We start from the raw sequence: 23,183 nt of genomic DNA, 5'->3' as shown, positions 1-23,183 counted from the left end.
TTGGAGAGTCTGCAGAACATATCTACACCAGGGGCGGCCAACTCCAGTCCTCAAGGGCCAACAACAGGTCAGGCTTCAAGGATATCCCTGCTTCAGCACAGGTGGCTCAATCAGGGGCTCGATCAATGACAGGCACTTGCGCTGAAGCAGGGATATCCTTAAAAGCAGACCTGCTGGTGGCCCTTGAGGACTGGAGTTGGCCACTCCTGACATACACCGATACGGTTCCCCTGCAGCATGTCGCACCGTTTATAAAAGGATATGAGGATGGTAGACCCATAGCGTGTCGTTAAGCCAATCCATGCCGTTATCTTGCTGTAACAGTCGGTCGTATGTAATGCACATAAACTTCAGGTCTTCTTCATCTATTCCTCCGTTCCAAATATCATACAGAATGGTCATCTCCTCAAACTCGGAACGAGGTTTGAAGAGAGACCGGGGTGGGGAATATTCGGGTGAAGGAATGGTTGAAATCTCCTTGTATCTCTTCTTGGACATCCTGTTCCAAGGTTTCTTATGTTTGGTGAAATCCTCCTCCTCCTTAAATGTCTCGTTCCACTGATTTTCCAACTCTTTTAATGGGACTTTCTGGTTTATGGCTTCATGGCTTATGTTCTCAGGGTGTCCGTCGTTCCTGAAGTCTAGCGGTACGGTTGCAGGATCCTTTATTCCACATAATGCGTCGGGCTGCCCCAACAACTCTCTGTCTAAAGCGCTTTCTGCCAAGGCAACTGTATCAGGAGTTTCAGAGTTCTTCCCTTCATAGGGATCTAAATCAAGGGCTGAAAGAGGGGGTCTCTTGGGCCTTCCTGGTTTCCTCCTACCTGCGGGATGGGGAGGAGGGGATGGTGCAGATTCCTCAGTGGAGGGAAGCTCCCCTTTAGCGAGCTCAGCCTCGCTCTCCTCGCTTGTTATTTTATCGTCGGCAAAGTACTTTGAGGTCCCAGACGATTCCAGGTGGACGACTGCTAACCTGCTATCCTTCTGGAGATCCCCTACTGGAGGACTGGCAAACGGGACAGGTGAGGGAACACTGTTGGCGTTTATAGTTAAGGAAGCACTGGCTGGTTCTTTAAATGACTTTTCATCCAGCTCGTCTATGGATGGTTTCTTGCTGGATGGGAGGCAGGGGAAGGTCGCGTTGGATTCGGGGAAAGTTGGGGTGAAGTTAAAATCTCTTCCTGGAGTCCGCGGAATACCGCTGTTCATAATTCCTGGTGACGGCGAGAGGTAAGAGAATGGGCTCCCGGGAATGTGGGGAGAACTTAGCGTCAAGCTGTTGCCGGTGAGAGGTGCATCGCTTCCAGGTGTGGCTGGAACCGTCTCCGTGCTCTGAGACTTCCCGAGCTGGGAGGACTTACCCAAGATGTCCCTCCCAGGGGTCCTGGGAAGGTCCTCTTCTGACAGCATCTTGGTCACCGCTAAGTGCCCAGAGATCTTTTCGTGGGGGAGCGGCGACTCATCTTCCTTGTTGTGGCTTTGCAGAAGAGCGAGCGTGGATGGGGTCACTTTGGGAACAGCCAGGAAGAGGTTCTCGGAATCCGAATGAGCAGCAGCGTCTCGCCCCGGTGTCCGGGGGCAAAGTTCCTCGTCTTCTGCAACGAAGGGTGTTAACTTTGCCTGCAATCGGGCGTCCGGGGTGATCTCTTCGGGTTTGAGCAGGATGCTGGATTCTCCAAAAGCTCCAGTTGGTGTTGAGGGACGAAGGATTACCACCTCTTGGGGCTCACTATTTGGGCTCCCTAGCACCAAGGGCACAGGTTCCAAATGCAGCTCCACATACTCCTCAGACAAGTCCTCTGCAAAGAGGGGAACAGCACAAAATCAGAGCTTCACTCCCCTATAAATGGCATTCCATGATGCAGACATCTCTGCACATTACTCAGGGTATCTAGCATTTACACTGGAGAAATTGGATTTATAACCAATTAGCATTTATGTTTAAAAAAAAAATGATATTTACGGATATACTGATATTTTCGATATTTGTAAGCCATCATCTTTATACAGAATTTCAGATCAATGTTTTGGAAATTATTTTTCCAATGTATGTAATAAACACTAAAACAGCCCAGGGCTGTTTATCAAACATGATTATTTGATTGATAGATAGATAGCCCATCATCAATTACCCTTCTCCGGAGTTAAACAGAATGAGTAGCCGGCCCTGTTGATGGGAGACTAAAGCCGCGCTTATTGTCCTTGCTACGGCGACGTCACGCTGCGGTCGCTGAAAAAATCAAATTGAATCGATTTGCAGCGATCGCGTCCAATCTGTCGCGTCGCTCCTACTATAAGCGCACGCGACGGATTCAATACATTTGTTTTGACGTGACGTGACGTCGCTGGGAATATAAGCGCGGCTTTATACAGACACAGAAATGAGTGGCAAATACAAATCCCTCGCCTCGCCTAGTCCCACTTGTCTCTCCTAATAGTTCTGAAACCTCAGACCCAGCCTGATCCTTTGCCCATGTTTATGATACAGACGTGGCGGCATGCCACAGACCCAGCCTGATCCTTTGCCCATCTCGATGATACAGACGTGGTGGCATGCCACACACCCAGCCTGATCCTTTGCCCATCTTTATGATACAGACGTGGCGGCATGCCACAGACCCAGCCTGATCCTTTGCCCATCTTTATGATACAGACGTGGCGGCATGCCACAGACCCAGCCTGATCCTTTGCCCATGTTTATGATAGACGTGGCGGCATGCCGCACACCCAGCCTGATCCTTTGCCCATCTCGATGATACAGACGTGGCGGCATGCCGCACACCCAGCCTGATCCTTTGCCCATCTCTATGATACAGACGTGGCGGTATGCCGCACACCCAGCCTGATCCTTTGCCCATCTCGATGATACAGACGTGGCGGCATGCCACAGACCCAGCCTGATCCTTTGCCCATCTCGATGATACAGACGTGGCGGCATGCCACAGACCCAGCCTGATTCTTTGCCCATCTCGATGATACAGACGTGGCGGCATGCCGCAGACCCAGCCTGATCCTTTGCCTATCTTTATGATACAGACGTGGCGGCATGCCACAGGCACAGCCTGATCCTTTGCCCATCTCGATGATAGACGTGGCGGCATGCCGCACACCCAGCCTGATCCTTTGCCCATCTTTATGATACAGACGTGGCGGCATGCCGCACACAGCCTGATCCTTTGCCCATCTTTATGATACAGACGTGGCGGCATGCCGCAGACCCAGCCTGATCCTTTGCCCATCTCGATGATACAGACGTGACGGCATGCCACAGACACAGCCTGATCCTTTGCCCATCTCGATGATACAGACGTGGCGGCATGCCGCACACCCAGCCTGATCCTTTGCCCATCTTTATGATACAGACGTGGCGGCATGCCGCACACCCAGCCTGATCCTTTGCCCATCTCGATGATACAGACGTGGCGGCATGCCACAGACACAGCCTGATCCTTTGCCCATCTTTATGATACAGACGTGGCGGCATGCCACAGACACAGCCTGATCCTTTGCCCATCTCGATGATACAGACGTGGCGGCATGCCGCACACCCAGCCTGATCCTTTGCCCATCTCGATGATACAGACGTGGCGGCATGCCACAGACACAGCCTGATCCTTTGCCCATCTCGATGATACAGACGTGGCGGCATGCCACAGACACAGCCTGATCCTTTGCCCATCTCGATGATACAGACGTGGCGGCATGCCGCAGACCCAGCCTGATCCTTTGCCCATCTCGATGCTACAGACGTGGCGGCATGCCACAGACACAGCCTGATCCTTTGCCCATCTTTATGATACAGACGTGGCGGCATGCCACAGACACAGCCTGATCCTTTGCCCATCTTTATGATACAGACGTGGCGGCATGCCACAGACACAGCCTGATCCTTTGCCCATCTTTATGATACAGACGTGGCGGCATGCCACAGACACAGCCTGATCCTTTGCCCATCTTTATGATACAGACGTGGCGGCATGCCACAGACACAGCCTGATCCTTTGCCCATCTTTATGATACAGACGTGGCGGCATGCCACAGACCCAGCCTGATCCTTTGCCCATCTTTATGATACAGACGTGGTGGCATGCCACAGACACAGCCTGATCCTTTGCCCATCTTTATGATACAGACGTGGTGGCATGCCACAGACACAGCCTGATCCTTTGCCCATCTTTATGATACAGACGTGGCGGCATGCCACAGACACAGCCTGATCCTTTGCCCATCTCGATGATACAGACGTGGCGGCATGCCACAGACACAGCCTGATCCTTTGCCCATCTTTATGATACAGACGTGGCGGCATGCCACAGACACAGCCTGATCCTTTGCCCATCTTTATGATACAGACGTGGCGGCATGCCACAGACCCAGCCTGATCCTTTGCCCATCTTTATGATACAGACGTGGTGGCATGCCACAGACACAGCCTGATCCTTTGCCCATCTTTATGATACAGACGTGGTGGCATGCCACAGACACAGCCTGATCCTTTGCCCATCTTTATGATACAGACGTGGCGGCATGCCACAGACACAGCCTGATCCTTTGCCCATCTCGATGATAGACGTGGCGGCATGCCGCAGACCCAGCTTGATCCTTTGCCCATCTCGATGATACAGACGTGGCGGCATGCCACAGACAATGCAACAAACGTTATACCAGTTGCCAAAGGATTTAAATGGCACTGACGGCATAGACCAGAGGTGGCCTTCACCAGTCCACACGTGCCATCAACAGGTCAGGTTTTAAGGATTTCGCTGCTTCAGCACAGGTGGCTCAGTCTTTGACTAAGCCACTGATTGAACCACCTGTGTTGAAGCAGGGATATCCTTAAAACCTGACCTGACGTTGGCCCGTGAGCACTGGAGTTGGCTGCTCCAGGTATACAAGATCCCAACCTATCCAGCCAGAGGGAACAATAAAGCCTGCTACATCTGTACCTTTGTGTTTGTTCCTGTATTAACCCCACCACCTACGCTGGGAGCCTGCTCCATGAACCCACCACCTCTTCTTTGAAGAAATACATCATAACATAACCCCTGCGCATCCCGCATTCCAGCCCCGTTCTAGTATTTCTCTAAAATGTGCTTGATGTATTTGAAAGTTCCCCTGTACCCCCCTCTCTGTTATGCCTGTTTATGTTATACTGGCATAGAGTTCAGTACCTTTGTTTGATGGCGATGGGGCTTTCTCCAACTCCGCAGCAGCAGGTTCCCCGGGTAGTTCCAATGGGTGCACCACTACTGTCGCGGAGTCCTCCTCCAGCTCATCTTTAGGCCTCTGGATTGGCGATTCTGACCCGTCCTGTTTAAGTTTAGATACTTCCTGCCTTGTCGCCTGTGCAAAATGTTCCTCTGCCTCCAATTCATCTCCTTGTTTCTCCTCTACTTCCCCAACCTCCGCTTTGGCTGGGCTGCTGGCTTCCGACACGTCTCTAAACGCAAATTCTCCTCTCTTGATCTCAGTGTCATCTTCCCGTTCTACATCGACATAATCGTCCAAGTCTTGGTCCTCGTCGTAGTCCACCTCATCTTCATCTTCATCGTCGTCATCATCATCCTCGTCAGATTCTGAGCTGGATTCATACTCGGAGGATTCGTCGCTTTCATCGGATGAGTCTACTTCAGCTTTGGAGGAGGTAACACTGATGCCATCCTCTGCAGAAACAAAGACATACAAATGTAGATAAATGTGTACAAATGGACAGGAACCACTGATGGTGCTGGTAATTTGTAGTATGGTAGAGACCAACTTACTCATTAGTACATATATCACAAATCAGTCAATGATATATCTATATAAATATAATATAAATCTATCTATATAAATCTATCTATATCTCTATATATCCACCTTAACATTCCCTGTGGCCGTGGGAATGCAAGTGAAAACAGATCGCGGCAGCGGGGAAAACGCGGTGGCCAGACGGTTATCTGTATGGCGAATATGTATTTTTAATCTAAAACGAGCATTATTACGTTAATAAGTCAACGAATAAGATGCAATGCCCTCCAAAGGCTGGAAATTGAGCTCAATATGATGCCTTTGTGGTTTTATTTATTTGTATTTTAGAGCAGGGGTGGGCAACTGCAGGCCTCAGGGGTGGGCAACTGCAGGCCTCAGGGGTGGGCAACTGTAGGCCAGGTATTAGGGATATCCCTGCTTCAGCACAGGTGGTGCAGTCATTCTGAATTAGTCACCTGTGCTGCAGCAGGGATATCCTTAAAACCGGACCTGTTGGTGGCCCTTGAGGACTGGAGTTGGCCACTCCTGTTTTAGCAACTATTCTGGTTTATTCGGACTTGCTCCAACCCCCCAAGTAGCGAGCTTTCGAGATACAGTGATCTGTTCTTCGGGAGATATTACAATTGATTAAGCCAAGAAATGTATTTTCAAACAGCACAGCTAGAGATTACATTCCTTGGCTTAATCAATTGTATTGAGCAGAAAACAGATGGATCAGATTGCTCATCTTAGATAAAGTCCAAGTAGGACCAAAGGTCTCCCCACTTAACTGCACTCAATGCTAGGAAGAATATTGGACAACGGTGTCCAGCAGATAGTTTCCCTGTCAGTCTAGTGACCAATAGGATCAGAATATCTTAGAACCAAAAATAATACAACTTTTATTACATCAAAAAATATAACTACACAATGCAAAAATATGTAAAATTTTCCATAGTGGAGTGTATAGTAGATGGAGGTCGGGGGTAAGGATAATCTATCAATTATCATTATGAATAAACAAATTGTATGATAGACCCCAGGAAATCTACGCTGGAACAGGTATTCAGTAATGGGTATATTACCACATAATATATAGTTGTAAACATAAGTAGCTATGTCACAGCATAAATGTTATTGCTATGTCACTAAGGAAAATCGCTCTGTACATAGACACACAGTGAAAGTATCTTCATATAAGAGTCAATATGTAATATTCCTATAGCCAAGAAATGTACATTGAAACAGGACAGCTAGGAATGTAATGTCTCGCTGTGCTGTATAAAAGTACATTTCTTCGTTTTATCCATTGTAACACCGCCGGAAGATATCAGTGTATCTGGAAAAAAACACACACACACACACACACACACACACACACACACACACACACACACACACACACACACACACACACACACACACACACACACACACACACACACACACACACTGTGTTCTATTGCTTTCTCCTTTTTCCTAACGCTAACTCGTGTTCCTGCCATTACCTTCGTCTGAGTCTTGTTCACCTTCTCGCTCGCTAGTTTCCAAGTCATCGTCCTCTTCCTCATCCTCATCGCCACCCTCTTCAACATCAATATATGGTGGTTCCTGTAGATAAATATATATACCGGTATATTATTTTTTTTATAGGTCATGAGAAGCAATCCGAAAGCCAGAAGGGCCCTTTATGTCCCAGGGTATCCTATAAATGCTCTAATTCTAGTAAAGCAGCTAGAACAAAATAAAATAGCACAAACACGTGAAACCTAGTGAGGAAAGCAAATGTAACCGTTTCACTGCCAGAGGGGCGTGCGATGCTGGCCCCCCACGCCAGCAGCAAAAGGGTTACTGAGAACATCAACTTATTGCCCTGTGCCAATATTCTTCATCTATAATTGGAAGAGAATGTGACCAGAGAGTGAATGGCACACACCGATATTAGCAAAAAGGTTGAACTATATTACTATGTGAGGCTTGCGTTTCCTGTCCTCTCTCCTCTGAACACTTCATCTCCTGCATGCTCCTGCTTTGGCTCAATACATTTTGGTTATTCAGCAGCGTGTCCTGTTCTTTGCCTTCACGCTTCCACGTTATTCGCGTCTTCAGACGGTGATGACAAAGGCAAGGGTCTCCAGGTTGTTCCTACTCGGCGTCCTAGTCACCAGTCTCTGTACTATTAAGGAGATTTTCCGTGGGAGCAAAGTATCCTTTGCACTGACTGCATCCCATTTCAATGTGAAGTTCAGACAGGACACTGATTATTACACTGCTGCAGCTTACCATCATCCCTTTTCAGCCCTCAATATCATACGCACATTACACTGTTTTTCTATTTTACAGCATACAGGCATACCCCGGTTTAAGGACACTCACTTTAAGTACACTCGCAAGTAAGTACATTTCGCTCAATAGCCAAACGGCAGCTCACGCATGCGCCTGTCAGCACGTCCTGAACAGCAATACCAGCTCCCTACCTGTACCGAAGCTGTGCGCAAGCGGGGAGACTATAGAGCCTGTTACACATGTGTTATTTACATCAGTTATGCACGTATATGACAATTGCAGTACAGTACATGCATTAAAAGTGGGAAACGGGTAATGCTTCACTTTAAGTACATTATCACTTTACATACATGCTCCGGTCCCATTGCGTACGTTAATGCGGGGTATGCCTGTATATTTTTTAGCTATTCTGCATTGCCTGTTAGTTATTATTACAGCACGATCTAGACATAGTGTGTCCTTTTCAACTGTATAGCAACAGCTTGTGTGTGCATATTCATGCTGTAGCAGGATTTGTTGTCATGGGTCTTTGCCTTAGCTAGGTCTTGGTATCAGCATTCTCAATTGAGCAGCCTTTTCCTTGTTGACCGGCCGGTCTAAAGAAGGGAGGCTTTAACCATTCTGATATTATGTGACATTTGATTATTATTTTGCTTATAAATTTCTGGCTTTAGCTTTGGTTCCCACTATTATTACAGGTTGCATGTGTCTGTTTTTCCATACTTTTTGAGGCGTGGGAGAGTGATTTTATTATGTTTGTATGTTATGTGATGTGTCTTTAATAAATTTGTTATACTTGTTTACACCAGAGTGCTTTACGTGGGATACTGTGTATATGTGTGTGTGTGTGTATGTGTGTGTGTGTGTGTGTGTGTGTGTGTGTGTGTATGTGTGTGTGTATGTGTGTGTGTATGTGTGTGTGTATGTGTGTGTGTGTATGTGTGTGTGTGTGTATGTATATGTGTGTGTGTGTATGTATGTATGTATGTATATATATATATATGTGTGAGTGTGTGTGTGTGTGAGTATATATATATATATATATATATATATATATATATATATATATATATCTCAAATGGAAATATTACTGTATGCTCATTTGCATGTCTTAGGCAGGTCTGCAACCCCGCCTTTCACCATTATCACCCAGCACACAGCACTTCCACTGCAGCAAGGGATTCTGGGAAATGACATGCAAATGTGCACACAGTGCCACCTTTTGTCTTACATCCATTATTACATGGAGCGATTAAGCCAATACTCGCTGTTTTAAACAGCTTTTAAACATAGCCTGGGATGAGATGCAAAGCCAGTGAACCCACTCAGACAGACAGACTGTTTCCACCTTTTGGGTCTCGTCAGTGTGAGGTTGGTTGTACTGCAATTTAAGGTGTGTGTGTGTGTAGGTGTGTGTTTGTGTGTGTGTGTATACAAATGGAAGAGCGTCCTCCAGAATATAATGCAATTTTAATAAAAAATATGTATATAATAGATTTCATTTTATATACACATTTTATATTCTGGAACATGCGCGTCTCCATTTTTGTTTGACAGCATCCGTTTTTTGGATTTGGTAGTCCAAATAGAAGCTGCTATGTCTCCACCTCAAGACTTCTGATCCCCATATTATATCTATTTTGATATTTACCAATTGCCCATCCTGACTAGACTTGGGCCTGAAAGACTTCCCTACTTCGGGATTATTTCTCAGCACAGTGACATCACAAAATATATTTAGCGCTGATATTTTTTGCTGTGTGTTCTATACATACATATAGATATATAGACAGACTCCGAGGTGTTCAAAATACCAGCACGGACCCCAGAGGTAGTGATATGTGTGTGTACCTAACCCATAAAACACAAGGTACCACCCTGCTTGCCTGTTCAGTGCTGGTATTCTGAGCACCTAGGTGCCATCCTACAGCGTTTTATGGATTACCAGGTTACCCAGCACGACCCCTGGCTGCACTAGTGGGTAGTGCGGCCGTATAGGCTTTACTTACAGAAGTACTATTCTCTAGACCAGAGGTGATCAACTCCAGGCCTCAGGAGCCACCAAGAGGTCAGGTTTTCAGGATATCCTTGCTTCATCACAGGAGATTAGTAGTTGACTGAGCCACCTGTGCTGAAGCAGGGACATTCTTAAAACCTGACCTTTTAGTGGCTCTTGAGGACTGGAGTTGGCCACTCCTGCTCTAGACTATTGGATTTGATGAATAAAAGGTAACAGAACAAAGACTTCCTAGGTATGTATATCCTTTAAAAAAAGGGGTTTTATGACATTATTTTTCAGTAGCATACAAGGACATATTGGTGGTTTCTTACAGGAAGACATTGTTTGGCAAATTTCTACATTTCATGTGCAATGAATAGCAACATTTAAAAAAAAAAATACAGATCTGATGATCTGATCCATTATGTGTCGGTGAGTTTTGGATTAATATTCCAAACGTTGCCATTATCGCACTGCACTCAACACAAAATAAATTAGATTGAAAGCTCTTTGTAGCAGGGACCCCTTTTTCTAAATGTTACTTTTATGTCTGAAGCGCTTCTCCCCTTTGTGTTATATTATTTCTTATCTATATGATCAGTGTTCGACAAATCTATACATTTGCTCGCCCCGGGCGAGTGGATTTAACCCCCGGGCGAGTAAATATTGGCCCAAGCAGCACACGTTTGGTACTAGGTGGCGAGTAGATTTTTTGGTGATTTGTCAACCACTGTATATGATTGTCACATGTATTACTGCTGTGAAGCACTGTATACATTAATTGCGCTATATAAAGACATACATAAAGACATACATAAAGCCCGGTACATGCGCATGTTGGTTGACACAGGATGGACGTACCTTATGGGACAATGCTCCAGCAGAACCATCCTCTCGTTCTTCCTCCTTCTCAGACGACGTCTCTTCCTCCTTTTCTGAAGGCTCATCCTCTTCTCCTTCGCTGTCCACCTCCTCCTCCCCCTCACTGTCCAAGGGTCTCGCTGGCCTCCTCCGGAGGTTCGCCGAGTCCGCGTCCTTCTTAGACAAGTCGGACGTGGTTTCCGAGACATCTCTGTCTCTTTCAGACTCTGTTCCGCCGAACAATATAGAATTAGTGGCATGAAATAGCATAAAAAGGACGTAAGCATTCCCGTGTCAAGAACCTTATTCTCTAGCAACGGGTCTTTGCTAAGACTAAATCAAGGCGTAGACCAAATAAAACTCAAACCTTCGTCATCAGCTACAGAAGGCAACGGGCGAATCCTCTTCTGGTCTCCAGCCAGGCCGGCTTCCGGAGGTTCTTTTCTCTTCACCTGTGTGAAACCAGACGGAGAAAATCCTGTTACACAAAGCAACGTGGAAATCAGAGGGTGGACAGCATCATCTTGTGGTCTTAACACATCATCAGGGCGTAAATAAAGCTAGAAATCAGCAACACAAGATTGTTTTGGCAAAAAAAAAAAAGGAGAAAAAAGAATGAATCGTGAAAAGACAATTCGGGCTGTAACCGTGTGCAAAACTCAGTAATTATACACAATGATATTTAACCCTTCAACTGCTAAAGGAGACAGTAATCCACTGCGGAGCAATGTGCTGCTGGACCCTTTGGCAGTGCAAGAGGTCAGATACTGCCGGTGGCGTTCAAGAGCCCGCTTACACGACTGACCACAAAATCTATTTTATTTGTACAAGAGAAAGGAGGTGGGCACAGACCCAAAGGTACCCGCTGCAAAGTGTGCACACTCTAATGCAGGGGCGGCCAACGGCAGTCCTCAAGGGCCGCCAACAGGTCAGGTTTTCAGGATATCCCCGCTTCAGCACACAGCACCACCTGTGCTCAAGCTGGGATATCCAGAAAACCTGGCCTGTTGGCGGCCCTTGAGGACTGCAGTTGGCCGCCCCTGCATTAGGTTATGATGGAACCAGAGATAACTATGACGCCTGCTGCGCACATTGCGCTGCCGCAGATAAACCCATACCTTAAATGATGGTAGCCTGATTGCTCCCCGCAGTCCGATCCCCAGCCCGATGCCTTCGTAGCCCAGACCCTCCCCCTTGTTCCAGCTTTCCAGCAGACTTGACGTTATTTGGTCCCTTGGCTTCGGTTTCTCCTCATCTTTGGTCTCTCCGGATTTCACTGGAGTCAGGGACTGCTGATGGGAAGACGAGGAGAGTGAAACCGGGGCCATATACTTATGTTGCAAATTATTACTGGTCTGAGGGTTTACTGCTCAAAATTAATATGGCATTAAAACCTTTTCAAAGTACCGTGCACTCTATGTATATTTTATTTTAAATACCGTTTTTATATACAATAATGTTAAACAAATGCATTATGTGTGCGTGTGCGTGTATATATATATATATATATATATATATATATATATATATATATATATATATATATATATAAAAATAAAAAAAGGCCCATATTCACTGAAAGGTCCTACACTTCAGCACACCCCAACTCCTATTCAAATGAATGGCATGTGCTAAAGCTTAGCACTGTTTAGGGAATATGGGCCAAAGTATTTCCTAGTGGTAAAGACTGAAATGTCTATTAACCCCTTGGTTTGCTTTGCAATGGGTCGCTGGTACCTCTGACAGCCAATGGACTAACTCCGGGGTTTTTAACTCCAAAGGAGGGAGGTGGTACGATGAGTGTTATTGGACCAAGATGTGGAAGGAAACAAGAGTCTGTGTGTATTAAGGGCAGGTAGCAGCGAGGGAGCTAGTCGGAGCGCTTCCGGACTCTGCCCACAACCTGCTGTTAATTCTAGATTGCATGTTGGGGGGCGAGGGGGACAGGAGGAGCATTGGTGTCGAGGTGCGATGGGTGGTTCAGAAGTAGATGCAATGATGAGACAATATATTTTGGTCTTAAGTACTTTGTACTTAATATTGCATCATTATTCTCTTTAAAAAAAAATGGTGTGTAGGATATTATATTTGATATGATTTCACGGTGCATTTGTTGATGGTCACTATATCCCTTTTCTTGCTTTTTGCAAATGCACCAAAACAAAGACTCTGTTAGAAAAGATGAGCGGTAATGTCAGGGACCCGTGCCTTACCTTGGACAAACACTCTTTCTTGTCCCACCATTCATCAAACGCCCTGAAAGCCACAACTTCCACCATCTTCCGGTTCAAATCCCTTTTCATTATGGCTTTCAGTTCTTTGACAATGACCTGAAGGACCCCGTCCACGGTGGCCTTGTGTGGGTCCTCCTTTTTGGGCTCGTAGCCTGGTGGGGGCACGGACGGGTCGAACTTGGGGAGGGGCGGCCAGGGCTGGCCGCGGGAGAGATGTGCCGACACGGCAAACGGGCGGTAGGACTGCTGGTTACTGAACGGCATTGAGCTACCCACAAAGTGGTGGTGGTACGGGTAGGAACTCTGCCCCTGCATCATTCGGCTCAGCATCTGAGTCTGCATTTGGAAGGACATGGGCATTCCGTCCCACTGATTTCCTAGTACGCTCATCATTTCCCCTTGCATCATGGGGAACATGCCTTGGTGGTATGGTAACGGAGGGGGCATTATGTGCGGCGGGGGTACCCCAGGCGGGGCAGGTAGCGGAGGAGGTGGTACTGTGACTGAAGGGTGGGTGGGAGGGGGTGGTGGCGGGAGAGGAGGGGGCATGGGGAACCCCGGCTGCGGAGGAGGGGGCGGGAGAGGGGGGAATCCCGGGGGTGGGATCGGTATGACGGAGGCCATGACTGTGGAACTGGTTACTGCGGAATTCACCACAATGGATTGGTCACATTCTGTGCTGGTGATGGGGGATGTGCTCATTTCGTCGTCAGAGATCTCCATGTCTTCTCCTGATGAAGGATGGCCCTGTGGAAAGAGAGAAGTCAGTTAGACGAGTCAGGGCTGCAGTTTTAAAACCAACAGGCTTGTGTGCATTTCATCCCCTTGAGTGCAATGTCTTGCTGTCCACTCGGACTCGCAAGGGGTTAAGCACTCGTGTTTACACCCGAAGTGGAGGCCATACAACCATCATAAAGAAAAGGTTGTGGCCTAACCCATCCGAATGCTCCATAATGCAGTGATCAGACACCTTCACAAATACTGGTGCCACACACTGCTTTATTTTTTACATTTGCGTCAATTAAACAATTAGACTGTCCCATCTAGCCCCTCCCCATTTGCCCACCATCAGTTTGCCCGAGTCCCCCGCCTCCCCCACCTTCAAATTTGCCCGTGTAAGAGTTGGAGAGGCACTTTCTGAGAAGGTGCCAGAGACTGGAGGGAGATAGGTGCTGCTGCGGAATCTAACATTATCGGGGAAACTTCCGCCAGGCCATCTTAGCCAGCGAGTGTCCGTAACAGGCCTGGCGTAGGCAGATAGGAGACTGCGATTTCACTCCCTGCATTAAACACCTTAGTCTGAAGAATAACCCTACATACACAATATAGCAAGAAGGGTTACTGGTACCAATGCCGGACATATTGAGGATGGTTATTAGCCGTGTGTCCCCGTCCCCATGACATCTCCGCTGGCTCTTTTGGCCTCTCTGGATAGGTAGGATTCTCGCTCTATGGTCCGTTCGATAAGCTGTGAAGCCACCTTCCCAGTGCTGGAGAAGAGTATAGCTCCACATATTTCAATTGAGCTGCAATACCCCTGAACAAGTGAAGGACAGCTTTGCATCACATGTGCCAGCATCAGTTGAGGTTAACAAACGACACAAATATTCATACCTTTGTACTTCCCTCACCTTTATATTAAAAAAAAAAAACAATCACTTTAAATAGCAGTTACAACCCCAGCATTACCAAATGACGGCTAATTACATCACCTGTCATTTAGTCTTGGGAGACAGAATGCTGCACCAAAACCTTCTGCGGTTACCAGAAACCAACTGCTCTTTTGCTCAGTCAAAAGGTCTGACAATACCACGGTGTTCCAGTTAGAAATCACACAACAAAGGGGACAGGGTTACAACCTGCGGATGTGCAGTGTACTTTCCAGTCCTTCTACTGAGCCTCCAACACATGGCTTTGAATCACACTGCAGGGCCCTAAGGTCACACTGCCGGGCCCTAAGGTCACACTGCAGGGCCCTAAGGTTATCCAACGAATGTTTCTAACCATTAAAGGATAGAACCATTGAATCAAGTAGGCATTCATGTACAGCCAGATCATGATGTGAGCTAAAGCTTAGCATCGTTTAGTAAACATGGGCCCTCGTGCCTTTAAATTGCAAACACACTGCAAAGAATACTTCAGCAGCAAGAGCACAATTACATTTGCCTGCATGAGAGTGCAGAATAGATCAATGTAAGCAGTGCCCAAATACAGCTTGGTACCCCAAGAGACAGACATACACGGAGGTGCTGAAGGGTACATCGCAAATGCTGCAGGGGAACACACGAGCCTGCAGGGGAACACACGAGCCTGCAAGGGAACACACGAGGCTGCAAGGGAACACACGAGCCTGCAAGGGAACACACGAGGCTGCAAGGGAACACACGAGCCCGCAAGGGAACACACGAGCCCGCAAAGGAACACACGAGCCCGCAAGGGAACACAGGCGCCTGCAAGGGAACACACGAGCCCGCAAGGGAACACAGGCGCCTGCAAGGGAACACACGAGCCCGCAAGGGAACACAGGCGCCTGCAAGGGAACACACGAGCCCGCAAGGGAACACACGAGCCCGCAAGGGAACACACGAGCCCGCAAGGGAACACACGAGCCCCCGCAAGGGAACACACGAGCCCGCAAGGGAACACACGAGCCCGCAAGGGAACACACGAGCCCGCAAGGGAACACACGAGCCCGCAAGGGAACACACGAGCCCGCAAGGGAACACACGAGCCCGTAAGTGAACACACGAGCCCGCAAGGGAACACACGAGCCCGTAAGTGAACACACGAGCCTGCAAGTGAACACACGAGCCCGCAAGTGAACACACGAGCCCGCAAGTGAACACACGAGCCTGCAAGTGAACACACGAGCCTGCAAGTGAACACACGAGCCTGCAGGGGAACACACGAGCCTGCAGGGGAACACACGAGCCCGCAAGTGAACACACGAGCCCGCAAGTGAACACACGAGCCCGCAAGGGAACACACGAGCCCGCAAGGGAACACACGAGCCCGCAAGGGAACACACGAGCCCGCAAGGGAACACACGAGCCCGCAAGGGAACACACGAGCCCGCAAGGGAACACACGAGCCCGCAAGGGAACACACGAGCCCGCAAGGGAACACACGAGGCTGCAAGGGAACACACGAACCTGCAAGGGAACACACGAGGCTGCAAGGGAACACACGAGCCTGCAAGGGAACACACGAGTCTGCAAGTGAACACACGAGCCTGCAAGTGAACACACGAGCCTGCAAGTGAACACACGAGCCTGCAAGTGAACACACGAGCCTGCAGGGGAACACACGAGCCTGCAGGGGAACACACGAGCCTGCAGGGGAACACACGAGCCTGCAAGTGAGCACACGAGCCTGCAAGGGAACACACGAGCCTGCAAGGGAACACACGAGCCTGCAAGGGAACACACGAGCCTGCAGGTGGCTAAATACCAGATGGTAGAGCAGGGTTTTAATGTTTCTACTTTACTTCTACATTCTGATACCAAGTAAGTGTGGGACATGAGCAGGCTGGGGTGACGGGTGCATTGCATTACTTAAAGGTGGACAAAGTAAGATAAGGACTAAAAGGCATCATTAGATTTGTAGCACTATACAGACACTGTGCATCTCTAATCAATGTGTAATCGGAAACACGCACAAGAATAGGATTTCTACCACCTCGCAAAGAGCAGATCTAGTCTGGAGATTCAAATCGTACTACGCCGCAGTAAGGGTCCCTGCCTGAAACGGACCAGAACCATTGCAAGTTTGATCGGTCTCTATAGCGTATGCTGGGCCTGTTGCAAGGTGCATGGATAAGAATGATTAGTTTGTTTACTTTTATCGTCGGTGCCATTGAACTTATACTGCCGGCTCTAGGAGTAAAACTCCCTCCCCACATGGTTAAGTGGCCGCGGCACATCTCAATAACATTGTGGGGCTTTGTAGAATTGACGTGCAAGAAAACAAAAGGGATTTGCAAAGTTAGTAACTACGGGGGCTACTATTATCCTCCCAGATTACTAACCGAGTAAGGGAATTCCAGTGCGGGTTTTTCCCTTTAATTGCCAGTGCTCTAGTCTCGCCTTTAATTTCTTATTACACCGTCACAGCCATGAAAAAACCAGGAGGCGGTCTCAACAAACACCAAAGCCACCTGCCATGCTAAATTACAGGGGGTGATCAATTGTTTGGGAATGGATAAGCTGGAGAAGGAATACAGCCCGTGCACTTAATTTACAGCTTCAACGTGTCCCTGGTCTGCCAGAACTTACTTTGGATGACACCAGGAAGCAAGGCCACTGGCCCAGTCTGGGATTCCAATGTCTTTACCACCGGGTTACATCGGGTGCAGCGGACCCTGCGAGAGCAATGCTGCTACCCCTGCAGCACTAGACAAAGAGGTGACCTTTGTAATGTGAAGGTCAGTGGGTCCCTGTCATCTGGACCCCTGCTTCCACAAGACAACGAATAAATGTGCGAGACCATGTGGACGTACCGTACCTAGTACATCAATGAGATATTTGTCTGTTATGAAAAAGAATTGGTCTGGATTTGGGGGTAAGATGAAGATGAAGAGGAAGGAACACTTTTTTGTGTTGGAGCACCGGCAAACGTAAAGATTTTAGATAATGTAAAGGAGTGCCGGGGGAGACTTTATTTCTGATTTTGGGGGTCACAGACTGCTTTGGAAGTCCTTTCTGTTTATAGAGTGAATCCTGCACGGTATGTATAGTAAAACAACAGGCACAATAAACTCACGCCTAAAAGGGACACTTAAGTTGCGGAGGAACAGGATGATGAAGTGACTTGCAGAAAGTCAAGATGTAGAAAGAACAGGTTCTTAAAGCTGCAGTTCAGTCTTTTAATTTTTTTTTTTACTTTAATAGTTTCATGTGGGCAATCTCTAATTACCTAAAAATCTGCATAGCTGCCGGTCAATTCGTTCTCCGTCTATTGATCGGCAAAGTTTGGCGACATCTTTAAATATGGGGAATGTAAATCGTTGCTATAGGAACAAGCATGCTTGTTAAAATAGAATACAAGAAAATTGGTCTTTCAAAGTTGTATTTTTAAAAACAGAAAATGCTAAAAGTATTTTTTCTTGCTACAGAACAGATTTATTAAAAAAAAACCCACACATGCAGGATATTGCCTGAACTGCAGCTGTAAGCCAGGCTCCCAATACACTGGCTTGTGTCATTATAACACAAGGCTGGTTACACGTCCACCACTCGCCCTGCACTGCTCAAGGTAATACCTCTTTAGGAAACATCCCTTTTACCCCTATACAAACATGTTCATCCCAGAAAAGGGTACTAAGAATTGTATATATCAGGAGCAAGAATCTGTGATAATGATGCTTCCCATTACATTTAGCAAGGGAAACTTAATGACCGCTCTCTTATGGGACGCAAGATAGCCCTGTCTTTCCCCCACCCCCACCCTTGTGGATTTTAATTAACAAGTCTATCCCTTCCACATACATACAGAATGGCACACTTAACTGTAATTACTGCAGCATATTCCCCAAGCTTCTGCTTTAATGGCTAGAGATTAGAAATATAGAAACCTCACATCCATGCACAATACTATACACACTGAATAGAAGAGTGGAACACAAGAAGCACTCATAAAAGGGCCACAAAGTATATCCCAAGGCTTGTGCGTGGCCAGTCATCTTTAGGAGTCCTAAAGACATTGGGATTGTAGAAACTTTACTATTTTAATGAAAAAATAAACCTTTTTAAAAGCTGCCCTATAGATATATTGATTTTTCTTTTCATAGGATTCTGGCAACTTTTTCTTAAAAATAACACACACAACCACACACACAACCACACACACAACCACAACCACACAACCACACACACACACACACACACACACACACACACACACACACACACACACACACACGCCAAACACCCCCCGCCGAGTGAGCCACCGATCACCAGGGACCGCGCCCCCCACGCTCCCAGGGGACCCCCCACGCTCCCAAGATGATTACCACTGAAGGCACCGAAGCTCCTCATGGGAAATCCAACACGGCTGCCGGCACCGACCACCAGGAAGCTGCAACTAGGGACGCGGCGGCTTCCTACTGGAAGTGTGGCTGCTATATTGGGTCCCTCCTGGGGGCGCACGGCAAGCCGGTGGTACTGATGAGTGCACTGGTAATTATCTCCGGCACACACAATAGAAAAGTTCCGTTACAGAAAACTCCTGGTTCCAATTATGTGGAGTCATAAAAATGTGAAATAATTCCCAGGCAGGATTGGGGCTTTAAACCCCCCCAAAACATGTCTGCATCGGCTGATGTGTGCTGGCAAAAGGAAAGCGTGTGCTCCATCCCAGCAAAGGAAGATAAAACACAACTGCAGCGCAATCTCCGTTACTCGCTATTGGCCGGCAGCCAGACCATTATGTCCAATCGTTAGAAAACGCTCCATTAAAAAGGCAGCAAGCCGACAATATACGCAAACGGGCAGACAGTTTTATTATTCAAGTGCAGACACACTGAGGACACCGGGGTATCATCTGTGCGCCCATTTCAATGTTACCCTTCATAGGTCCGCCGGCCCCTTCAGCACTAAAGGGGTTAAAAAGCAGGGGTTCTCAGCTCCAGTCCTCAAGAGCCCCCAAAAGGTTTTCAGGATATCCCTGCTTCAGCACAGGTGGCACAGTCTTTGACTGCACCACCTGTGCTGAAGCAGGGATATCCTGAAAACTGACATGTTGGTGATAGGGGGGGTCTTCAGGATATCCCTGCTTCAGCACACAAAGACTGAGCCACCTGTGCTGAAGCAGGGATATCCTGAAAACCTGTTGGGGGGGGCTCTTGAGGACAGGAGCTGAGAACCTGTGGCCATTAAGCACATTAGTAATCGGGCAGCTTCAAACAGCAGCCAGGGCGTAACCTCCGTGTACCCAGCACCCTCAGAAACTTCCAAATCCCCCTCACAGAGAAAGGGCATTATGTTTGTAACGATTCCATCCCTGAGTAAAAATGAATGTTTTGTTTTCCATCTTTGGAGCGTTTTTACGATCCTTACCTAATTGCTTTTGTAATAAGACCATTTGTAATAGCGGCATATACAGGCAAATTAAGAACAGTTTTTTCTTTTGTTGCTTTGTGTAAACTAATTTAACGGCCGTCGTTAGGCCAGACTTCAATGAAAACGATTACAGTCGAGATCAGGACAGAAATATGATCATTTTATGCAGAAAACCAGCTAGAGAATGGATTTTACGAAAGAAAGCCAGTGACATTGATAAGATGTACAGTATGCATGTACGCATGCAGTACCCGTAACACAGTGTTGGTATGTATGTATGTATGTATGTATGTATGTATGTACGCATGCAGTACCCGTAACACAGAGTTGGTATGTATGTATGTATGTATGCATGTACGCATGCAGTACCCGTAACACAGTGTTGGTATGTATGTATGTATGTATGCATGTACGCATGCAGTACCCGTAACACAGTGTTGGTATGTATGTAAGTATGTAGTACCTGTAACACAGTGTTGGTATGTATGTACGCATGCAGTACCTGTAACACAGTGTTGGTATGTATGCATGTAGTACCTGTAACACAGTGTTGGTATGTATGTACGCATGCAGTACCTGTAACACAGTGTTGGTATGTATGCATGTAGTACCTGTAACACAGTGTTGGTATGTATGTATGAATGTATGAATGCATGCCGTACCTGTAACACAGTGTTGGTATGTATGTATGTATGTATGCATGTATGTATGTAGTACCTGTAACACACTGTTGGTATGTATGTATGTATGTATGTATGTATGTAGTACCTGTACCAGACTGTTGGTACGTATGTATGCATGCAGTACCTGTAACACAGTGGTGGTATGTATGTATGTATGTATGTATGTAGTACCTGTAACACCGTGTTGGTATGCATGCAGTACCTGTAACAGTGTTGGTATGTATGTATGTATGTATGTATGCATGCATGCCGTACCTGTAACACAGTGTTGGTATGTATGTATGTATCCATGTAGTACCTGTAACACAGTGTTGGTATGTATGTATGTATGTATGCATGTATGTATGCATGTAGTACCTGTAACACAGTGTTGGTATGTATGTATGTAGTACCTGTAACACAGTGTTGGTATGTATGTAAGTATGTATGTAGTACCTGTAACACAGTGTTGGTATGCATGCAGTACCTGTAACAGTGTTGGTGTGTTGGTATGTATGTATGTAGTACCTGTAACACAGTGTTGGTATGTATATATGTATGTATGTATGTAGTACCTGTAACACAGTGTTGGTATGCATGCAGTACCTGTAACAGTGTTGGTGTGTTGGTATGTATGTATGTATGTATGTATGTATGTAGTACCTGTAACACAGTGTTGGTATGTATGTATGTATGTATGTAGTACCTGTAACACAGTGTTGGTATGTATGTATGTAGTACCTGTAACACAGTGTTGGTATGTATATATGTATGTATGTATGTATGTATGTAGTACCTGTAACACAGTGTTGGTATGCATGCAGTACCTGTAACAGTGTTGGTGTGTTGGTATGTATGTATGTATGTATGTATGTATGTATGTATGTAGTACCTGTAACACAGTGTTGGTATGTATGTATGTATGTATGTAGTACCTGTAACACAGTGTTGGTATGTATGTATGTAGTACCTGTAACACAGTATTGGTATGTATATATGTATGTATGTATGTAGTACCTGTAACACAGTGTTGGTATGCATGCAGTACCTGTAACAGTGTTGGTGTGTTGGTATGTATGTATGTAGTACCTGTAACACAGTGTTGGTATGTATATATGTATGTATGTATGTATGTATGTAGTACCTGTAACACAGTGTTGGTATGCATGCAGTACCTGTAACAGTGTTGGTGTGTTGGTATGTATGTATGTATGTATGTAGTACCTGTAACACAGTGTTGGTATGTATGTATGTATGTAGTACCTGTAACACAGTGTTGGTATGTATGTATGTATGTATGTATGTAGTACCTGTAACACAGAGTTGGCCTCCAACGTGTGCTATAGTTTTCGAGCAGCTAGTAAATCTGGGCGTCACAGAATAGTTCCCTGCACACATCTACAGAAAAGATAAAGGCCCATGTTTACCAAGTGGTGCTATTGCACAAGACTTGAATGGGCCCCAAGGTGTCTCCCAGCGCCAGAGGTGCACCATTTGGTAAATATGGACCAAAATATTCAAACTCCAAAAACTAAGGGTGCTTTGTATCCAAGCCTGTCGCCTGCAAACCTGGGGCCGGAAAACACCAGATTTGCCATAGTAAAAGAATACAATGCTTCCTGCTTCAGCGCTGCATTTGGGAGACTGATACATACGGGGTAATCCGGCTCGTCCCCAGGTAGTAAGCAGGGAATACAAGGCCTGAGGGCAGGATGTCTCAGGGGACAGCAAAAGCAGCAGATGTTTCCACTCCACCCCAAAAAACTAATATCCCCTAGGTGGGGAGCTGGTCCTCAGAGCTGAACCCCTTAGTTACAGCTCTGAGGGCCCCCGCTTCCAGAGTTACACACCTTGAGGTGTGTGTGTGGGGGGGCGGAGGTGAGAACTTCTGCTGCTTTTGCTGCCCCCTGAGACATGCCTCCCTCAGGCCTAGTCTTCCCTGCTTGCTTCCTGGGGACGAGCCTAATTACCCCGTATGTATCAGTCTCCCGAATTTAAACTCGCCCATTTTGACAGCCCCGTCAGAGCTGCTGCCTGCAGAGATAACGACACCCCAGACGGAAGTATCTCTGAAAGCAGGGGTCCCCGAAACTGAAACGAACGCAGTTCAACTCAGGAGCCCCTGCTTAAATCCTGTTAAACAAAAAAGCTGGACTACGGGGTGGCCTTAATTCTTGCCAAAAAGCGGCACATAACCTAGGGACAGCTGAGTCCACAGGTAATTCTACATATGCCGATGCGGAAGACGACAAATCCCCATTGAACGGCTGTCTCGGCTCACATCGAATTTCCCCGTAGTCTCCTAAATGTTAAACTGGTTAAAAGGGCCAACAGGTGTGCAACTAGTCAGGTG

General features: G+C 46.9%; 1 protein-coding gene across 2 annotated transcripts in view; it reads right to left on the bottom strand.

Annotated features, from left to right (window-relative positions):
* Nucleotides 1–23,183, bottom strand: part of LOC142476443 (histone-lysine N-methyltransferase SETD1B-like) — a 51,245-nt gene that overhangs the window by 13,425 nt on the left and 14,637 nt on the right. Inside the window, exons 5-11 of one of the 2 annotated variants that reach the window (XM_075581816.1) lie at nucleotides 13,090–13,857; nucleotides 11,995–12,168; nucleotides 11,244–11,328; nucleotides 10,877–11,103; nucleotides 7,239–7,341; nucleotides 5,172–5,663; nucleotides 265–1,799 (exon numbers count right to left, since the gene is read on the bottom strand). In XM_075581816.1, the coding sequence (XP_075437931.1) occupies nucleotides 265–1,799; nucleotides 5,172–5,663; nucleotides 7,239–7,341; nucleotides 10,877–11,103; nucleotides 11,244–11,328; nucleotides 11,995–12,168; nucleotides 13,090–13,857 (3,384 nt within the window). The remainder of the gene's footprint in view (nucleotides 1–264; nucleotides 1,800–5,171; nucleotides 5,664–7,238; nucleotides 7,342–10,876; nucleotides 11,104–11,243; nucleotides 11,329–11,994; nucleotides 12,169–13,089; nucleotides 13,858–23,183) is intronic. The other variant, XM_075581817.1, reaches the window with a different exon arrangement.

This window comes from Ascaphus truei, unplaced genomic scaffold (assembly GCF_040206685.1).
Source record: "Ascaphus truei isolate aAscTru1 unplaced genomic scaffold, aAscTru1.hap1 HAP1_SCAFFOLD_1610, whole genome shotgun sequence".
In the NCBI taxonomy this organism is placed as follows: Eukaryota; Metazoa; Chordata; class Amphibia; order Anura; family Ascaphidae; genus Ascaphus; species Ascaphus truei.
This window is presented reverse-complemented; position numbering and strand designations above follow the sequence as displayed.